The 8,627-nt window shown below is 36.5% G+C and overlaps 1 protein-coding gene across 1 annotated transcript; it reads left to right on the forward strand.

Annotated features, from left to right (window-relative positions):
• The first annotated feature begins 367 nt into the window (after nucleotides 1-367).
• On the forward strand, nucleotides 368-8,300 carry LOC131028960 (pectinesterase). Its single transcript, XM_057959344.2, has 2 exons — nucleotides 368-1,591; nucleotides 7,279-8,300. The coding sequence occupies exons 1-2, from the start codon at nucleotides 583-585 to the stop codon at nucleotides 7,956-7,958; spliced, it is 1,689 nt and encodes a 562-aa protein (XP_057815327.1). The 5' UTR covers nucleotides 368-582; the 3' UTR covers nucleotides 7,959-8,300.
• The last annotated feature ends 327 nt before the right edge of the window (nucleotides 8,301-8,627 follow it).

The raw sequence follows: 8,627 nt of genomic DNA on the forward strand, positions 1-8,627 counted from the left end.
TTCTTTAAAATTAAATAAGATGTGTACTAAGAAATGTGACATTTCTACAATAAATGTAAAAAGTACTTTTGAATTTAATCAGCACTGTAAATTATAGGGGAAGAGCATCATTAGTTGAGCACCCTAACTTTGCACTCCCAATATTTTACAGTAGCTTACTTGGCAAGGCCCCAATAATTATGCAGCTGATATGACATCACCTGATTGATTACTTTTCATTTCTTAACAACTATTAATACATTTCCTAAAAATTTGAATCTTCAAAAACAGGAATTCACATTTTCCCTGTGAAGAGAGAACTTTTTTTCGATGCAAGTCTCTATCAAGAATTGCCAGCTAAACAAGTCTCGCAACCTTTGACACCTTCATAGTCCCAAATACATTGAACATAATCCATAAAATTAAGATTTAACCAGATTCAGACCAAAATCCATTGAACGTAATCCATCAAATTAAGATTTAACCAGATTTAGAACTTTATCATATCTTCCAATCTCAACAGTCCACTACAGTAGAACAGGTCACGGGCGGCTTGTTTTTTTTGAAGTTATTATAAACCATTGCATACCCATTTCATTTTTCATGTCCGGAAGGCGAAGGAAAAGGATGGCGAAGCCAAACAAGATGATAGTGGCGACAATTCTCCTCTTAATCTCTGTAATTCTTGTGTCTTCTCTGGGACTGTCCACTAATTTTAGAGGCACACACCATAGAAATCTCCTTCAAAAGTCCGCCAGCGATAAGATAAATTTAGCCTGCAAGGCTTCTCAATACCCAGAGCTCTGTAAATCATCTCTGTCACAATCCCCACTGATAACACCCAATTCATCCCCAGAGGAAATAATCTCAGCAGCCATAATTCTGTCTGATGGTGAAACCCAGAAAAGTTATAATCAGTCAAGATATCTGGCCCATCTGTCATCTAATGCCAATTATACAGCCGCTGTTAGCGATTGCTTAGAATTCCTGGACGGTTCATTGAGATACATTGCTAAGAGCAGAGAAGGATTAAAGAGCATAGATCAGAAAAAAGTTAAGGACTTGAAGGCCTGGATGAGCGCTGCTCATACTTATCAGTATGATTGTAGTTCGGCTTTAAAATATGTGAATACTACAAAGCAAGTAGGGAGTGCAATGGAGCAGCTGGTCACGGTTCAATCGCTGACCAGCAATGCCCTTAGCATGCTGGACGCCCTAGACACTTATGGAGAAAATATGCTCCTATGGAAACCCCCCACCACAGAGAGATCAACAAGGCTGTCAATTGAGGCACATTGGGGAAATAAAATTGATTATTCTAATAACATTTGGGGTGTTTTGGCGGGCGAGGATGTAGTTCCCAATGTGATTGTGTCCAAGGATGGGCCTTTAAAGAGCATTCAGAAGGCTGTGGATTCTGCGCCTGATGATTCTGAGCAGAGGTTTGTGATTTATATAAAGGGTGGGGTTTATGAAGAGACCGTGAAGATTCCGCCAAAGAAAGTGAATGTTATGTTTGTGGGAGATGGCATTGATAAGACAGTGATTACTGGGTCCAAGTCCGTGCCCTCTCTGCCTGCCCCTGTTACTACTTATGGCTCTGCAACTGTAGGTAATAAATCTGCGTAGAAAACTTGTTTTTTTATATGATAAATTAAGTCTTGTTTTTGAGTGATTGTTTGTGTTGCCTCGCCTCGTGTGAGTCTTCTCGAAGTAACCATACAATATTTAAATTGGCCAATGGTTGGGGTCTCTCTGCAGAACCTAATACCCATCATCAAGGTAATGGCAGATGTTTTGGGTCTATCTGCAGGAAGATCCAAAAGTTTGTTTATGTGATTTTGAGTTGTAGATGACTATTTTATTTTTGGGGCCGTGGGTATTGTTGTGGCTGTTTCTTTTTTGGGGCCACCTGATACTTTGTTTTCAGGCTTGGCTGGTTTATTTAGTTTTGAAATATAATGCCGTTCCACTTTTTATTGTTGAGGATAGGCTGTACTTTCTACTTTGGAATTTATATACGATTCCATTTCAAAAGAAATAAAAATAACAAAGCCTTATTAGTTATTTTGCCTGGTATGTTGTTTACGTTAGGGGATTGTGATCTATTTCTAGGGGGTTTTATGGATAGATAGCATGTTCTCTTTTTATTCTTGTAATTATTGAAGTAGTTGCCTCCATATCCACAGATGTTATAAAATCTGGATTTTTTTGGGTATTAAAACTTTAGTCAGAGACCTGTGCTAGTTGCTTCCACACCCACAAAAGTTATTTTTTCTTGGCAGCCATTGTTTGGTATCAAAACATAAACTCCAAAACTTTTGAGCTTGAGATCCATGATTTTGTTTGATTGATGGTTGGTTCTCCTTTCATTCTTGAAAAGATGTAGTAATTGCCACACTGACAAAAGTTGTTAATCTCAGAAATCTCTTTTGAATATTAATTACAATAAACTCTAATAATTTAAAACTTTGAGCTTGAAACCCAACTGGGTGGGACAAACCCTCTACACAGAGGTGAGATTATTTTGCTTTGAGCATTTGTAAAATTAGGGAGGAACCAGTTGTGATCTTTAGGTTTACCACTGTCTGGATCAGAACAGATAATCCACATTTGATGATATGCATTGAGCAACCTCTATGTCACGATGATAACTTAGAATGTAGTGATCACTGAATATCTCCTGATGGGAATGTTACAGCAGGAAAGCTTTAGAAGTGCAGGTTAGCATTTGAATCCCAAGCCCTATCCAATTATAACTAAAGAGAAAATGAAAATAAATTTACAGCTCAACTAAAAACTGTTTTGGGCTCCATAATTGATGGAGCCGTGGAACAAGATGTTCCTTCAGATAGATTTGGGTTTGTTCCTAGAGGTGGCTAAGGAAGATATTGCAATAACCCTCATAGGACATTAATGTAGATCCAGATAATTTTTTTGCAATCAACTCTAATTATATTCTTTTTGATCACCCAGATCCCAGAGTGGGCAAGGTGAGAGCATATGGGGATAAAATGATGACAGAGGTAAATTAATTGAAAAGTTTTGGTGGCAAGCCAACCAACTTACAATTAAAACAGAGTCATAGAGTCGCTCTAGCCAAACTGGTTGATAGTGAGTGCAAATGAAGTTGCATTAATGCCAAAATGGCAGATGAACTCACTCAATTCTGATTTATGCCATGCAAGGCAAATAATTAACTAGAATAAAATGCAATCTAGCAGTATTACCATCCAAGGATCTATTATAATGAAAGTACTAAAAATGAAAGAATCCGATGGAATACCTTCCAGATTATCACAATGATAAATGCTTTTCATTTACCAACATATTCAAACCAAACTCATACATTTTTCCATCATTTTGAATATGAGCATTTAATCAAACACTTTGAAACTAGCTGGAAATCATATGAAATTAATTAGTACCTTCTCTTGCTAATTAGAATTGCCTGAAATGATGTAGATTAATTACCAACGGCCACTGGAACCCGAAATGAAGAATATCCAATCATATTCAGATGGTATGACTTAGCTAATACATAATCCAGGGATAGACAAAAGTGTATAGCAGTACTTCGAATCAGAAATTACCATTTCCGATAGTGATGGCTAGAAATGATCCCCATCTTCTGTACTAGTACCAATTACCATCTTCTGACAACTATGGTTGGAAGGTTTGGGGAAGCAAATTTTTCTTTTGTAAGTTTTCAGATGTCTATTCCTGTTGTAAGATGCCCATGAAAGCTCAAGGAGGCAGCCTTGAGGAGATTTGACACACTCTTCTGGAGTTTTCATGTAAAATGGTTACTCTATGTCACTTATTGTGTTGTACTTCATTTTCATGTCATATTTACTCTCTTTTACTTTTAATTATCATTGTAGCAAAAATCTCTCTCCGAATTGACCTGGCAAACCAAAAGATAAAGATTGTTTCAAATTTAGGAAATTGCTATAAAATTTATAAAAGTAGAGAAAATATGTTGCTTTTTAAATTCATTTCAAATCAGAATTAAAATTGTGATATGTGGATAGAATTGCAATTAAAAGTGATTTTTTTGTTGATTTTGTATGCCTTGGATTTGTGCTCGAGAACCCAAAGAAAACGGCGATCAATTCAGATCAGATTGCTGAACCTGCTGAGTGCTGAGTACTCTATAGTTATTGCAAGTTTTTGCGGATTTTTTTCTACTATGTTATTTATCTTCCTTAATTCTGTTTTGTTCAAGACAGTAAATTTTAAGGCTGTTGAGGACTATTATTTGCAAGTTTTACTTCTACAAGTATATTAGTCTTTCATTGATTGGAGCTCTTGAGATTTGTGTCGATAAATCAAAGAGTGGAATATCCACGCTGTTTATGGATCAGCTTTTTATAACTCACTCTCTTATTCCAGGATTATGAAATGAAAAGGAAGAAGGTTAGTGTAGTTGGAAGGTTTGGGGGTTGTTCTTTTTGCTTCTTTAAGTGTTTGGGTGCCTATTCCTATAGTAAGATGTCCATGGAGGCCTCAAGGAGGGCAGTAGGCACTGTAATCAGCAATTGAAGATATTGACCTTAGGAAACTTAATCCCAACCTTCTGTATTTTTCATCCAAATTGGGTTTCTCTATGTTAATTCTTGTGTCTACTTCATTTGCAAGCCATGTTTACTCGATTTTAGTGTTAGTTATCTTCTTTAATGCTGTTTTGTACAAGACAAGCACATTTCACGTCTTTTTAATACTTTTATTTACAAGTTTTACTTCTAGAATAGTAAGTGTACAAGTCCTTCATTGATTTGACCCCTTTAAATTTGTTGATAAAGCAAGGAGCGGAATATTCACCTTATTTATGGATCACTTCTTCCTAACTCACTTTTTTGAGCCAGGAGACATGGCAAGGAAGAAATGATGTGCAAACATGTTGAATTGAATGTTATGAGTATTACCTTTTGTTAAACAGCTCTAGTTTACAAGGTTCCAAACCACATCATCTTGGTTTCCACATGCTCCAGCAGGAAACCCTCTAGCACACTGCTGGACCAAATACCCTTTGCTCCTAGCCCTAATTCCCTCAGTTCCACAAAAATGATGGCAAACCCCTGCAAAAAGGTGACACTAGCTGATGAATGATGCTTTGCCTTCAAGACAATTCACAATCCTCAATTCTTAAGTATTAGGTTTTAGGCTCCAACCCAAGTCGTAAAGCTCAAGTTCCATGGGACAGTGGCAGAATGGCAAAAGGTGCCAACATTGAGACTGGGATCTTCTATTTAGTTGATGAACAAAAGTTCAGGTGGTGCATGTGTGAGAAGTTGGTTTGTAAAAGGAGTAATGAGCATCCCATTACCCAACTCATCATTTCATGGTCCTTTATTGATCCTTCTATGGGCCATCTGGTTTTCCAATTGGTTCAACATGCATAATTGTATTGATTTGATCATAATATTTACTTCAAATTTCCAATTTCTCAAGAATTAAATGGTGCATTAACACACATGAACCACACCATCATCGGAAATGGCTATCCAGCCCCTAGGATGCACCAATGCATAAGTTACCCTCATACACCATAACTTATGCATTGGTGCATCCTAGGGGCTCGATAGCCATTACCCCATCATCATCCTAGTCTGTTTACCATGCCAAAAGCACTATTTGTTTATGTCAGAAAATTTAGGCCTAGCCAAACATCATTCCAGGTGGAAGGGGCACATAATTGAGGTATCACACATGATTATAGTTGCAGCTTCAAGGTAGACAGTGAAACCAAAAACTAACAATACAATTTCCTCACAAGAGCAAATGTATTTGACAAGAACTAGGAGTCAACTGTCAGAAGACCAATACTAGTAATAACAAGGCAGTCATACTATACCTACATAAATGTCGGTTTTAATAGTTGTTAGAAACATATCAGCACCAGAAAAGTGACACTTCCTAGTAAATCATACACAATTTGAGAGTCCTCAATTGTGAAGTACCAGGTAGTAGGCTCTAAGTCTCATGATTCAAGCTCTCTGGGAGATCCTGTGACAGAGTAGCAAAAGATGCAAACAATGATATCTCACCTTCTATTTGCTAGATGAGCAAGTTGCTATTGGTGCGGATAGCAAAGTTTGGTTTGTATTAGGAGGAGCTAATGGGGATCCTATAACCCAATTGATCGTATCTCAGTCCCCCTTCCTGTTGTTTGAGCCTGGCATACATTATTGTATAATTTGATTAGCATTTGCTTCAACCTTCCAATATCACTAAAAATAAAATTAACATTTAACACTCACAAAGAGCAGCATTCTAGTCCAATTATGGTGCCCATAGCACCATACCTTCAGTCAAAAATGAAAAAACCTATGCTGGCTAAACATCATTCCAGACAGAAGGGGGGCATAATCGGTGCAGTGCAGATAATAGTAGTTGCAACTTGCTGGTAGAACAATAAAGTAACAAAATGATTTTTCCCCAAGGGTGAAGGCTTTTCTCCAAAAACTAGAAGTTAACTGTAAAAGGATTTGACAACAAAAACAAAACAAATTGATACTTTGCCTACTTAAGCATCAGTTGTAATAGAGGATGAAAACCTATTTTTTCTAATTATATATATATATATATATTTATTTATTTTCTGATAATGATTGGATACTTAATTCTCAACTTGTCCAGTTGTGATATTACAGTCCAAAGTTGTCAGATCCATGGGCATAGTTGCAGCTTGCAACATAGACATAAACTGCCAAAACAATATCCCCCAGGAGAAAATGAAGTTAGGAAAATCTGGGCACGACCTGTCAAAGACTCTCAATATAAAAGGAAAAGCAGAATGATGTTATGCCTACATGAGTATCTTTACTGAATGATGGTTGGAAAACATGGTTCTCACTTTTCCCAATTATATTTAGTGATATAGATTGGATGAATTTCATAAGAAACACGGTTAAAGATACCAATTAAATCAACCACAATCAAAATCACCAAAACAGCATGTTTCTGGCCCTAAAAAATAAGAATTATATGTCAAAAATTGAAAAGACCAAATATTCCTGACTAGCCCAATTATATAAGAAAATATGATTTCCAATACTTACCATAACAATTATCTACAGGGCAAGCTCACATCCATCTGTTCACGAAATAAAACAAATGTAGAAAAATTTCTTCACGAGAACAGAAGATTTTGTGCTTCTAAAGTATTGAATTAAAATATGATGTAGAATATATAATTTATTAGTATGAATATATCAACTACTTCCTTGAATCCAAAAGATTTTATTAACATTTTTCTCAAATTATAATTAATTTGGTTTACATTTGTTAATGCAGCTGTAAATGCTGACGGTTTCATGGCACGGGACATCACATTTCAAAACTCAGCAGGGGCAGGAAAAAATCAAGCGGTTGCCCTAAGAGTAGATGGTGATCTCTCTGCGTTCCACAACTGTGCCATTCTGGGTAACCAGGACACACTCTACACTCACTCACTTAGGCAATTCTACAAGAACTGCAGAATAGAGGGCACTAATGACTTCATATTTGGAAACTCAGCAGCCATCTTTGAGAACTGTTTGATTCTGGTTCGTCCTCGTCTAAAAATAGGATGGACAAATCCTGTAACTGCACAGGGCCGGACAGATCCAGCTCAGTCAACAGGGTTGGTATTTCAAAACTGCAGCGTCAATGGAACTGAAGAATATACGAGAGATTTCCATGAAAATCCAAAAAAATGTAAAGCTTATTTGGGTAGGCCATGGAAGATGTATTCCCGAACAATTTTCATGAATTCATTCTTGGGAGAGATCATTAGCGCTGAAGGGTGGTTGCCCTGGAATGGTCAGTTTGCCCTCGGCACTCTTTATTATGGAGAATACCGCAATTATGGCCCTGGAGCTGACCTTTCTGGAAGAGTGTCATGGTCAAGTCAGGTTCCGGGGGAGAATGTGGGAATCTACTCTGTACAAAGCTTTATACAAGGTGATGAATGGCCAGCAGCTACGTCTAATTAACCCACAACCAAATAATTTTAAGTTCTGTTTCTCTTAAGCATGGTCTTCAGTTCTCTTACTTTGCCTGTCTGTGTAGTTATTACTTAAGTCAAGACTAGGGTTTTGGTTATTTTCATGAAAAACTTCTGTAGTTTCTAGAGGAAGTATATCACAAAAATGTACAAGCATGTTGTACCTGCATTGAAAATGTATAAAATGGAAACCCTCATGCCAGCAAATGTTGTTCCTTTCTGATTGGCATCATGCACAAGCTAAGCAACTTTGAACAACATTGATATCCTCTGAAACTCTGTCTTTAGCCATATTTATAGCCATTATAATCAAGGATGAACAATTTTGGGAGTTTGGACCAGTTTGTTGAGTGCATACAATGCTAATTGGCAAATTGGTGTTGACATATAACACTTCTCTACTATTTCACAATGGTAATATGCAGGGTAGAGGGACTAGTAGTTGAACGGGGTTCAATCTTATCACAAATTTATACTATATATTATAAATAAATAATCTGCATGTAAATAAAAAAAAAACCAAATGTTGGTCAAAATATTATATAAAAAGTACAAATGTACATTCATTAACAAGTGAAATAAATAGATTTTTTTGTTTGAAATAAAATATCATAACTATCCACTAAGTGTGTCATTTAAAAAATAAGATACCCATTTA

Source organism: Cryptomeria japonica, chromosome 7, assembly GCF_030272615.1.
Source record: "Cryptomeria japonica chromosome 7, Sugi_1.0, whole genome shotgun sequence".
NCBI lineage: Eukaryota > Viridiplantae > Streptophyta > Pinopsida > Cupressales > Cupressaceae > Cryptomeria > Cryptomeria japonica.

Coding starts and splice junctions, on each gene's coding strand:
- LOC131028960 (XM_057959344.2), top strand. CDS start 583: ATGTCCGGAAGGCGAAGGAAAAGGATGGCGAAGCCAAACAAGATGATA. Junction 1,592..7,278: donor TTATGGCTCTGCAACTGTAG/GTAATAAATCTG, acceptor TTGTTAATGCAG/CTGTAAATGCTGACGGTTTC.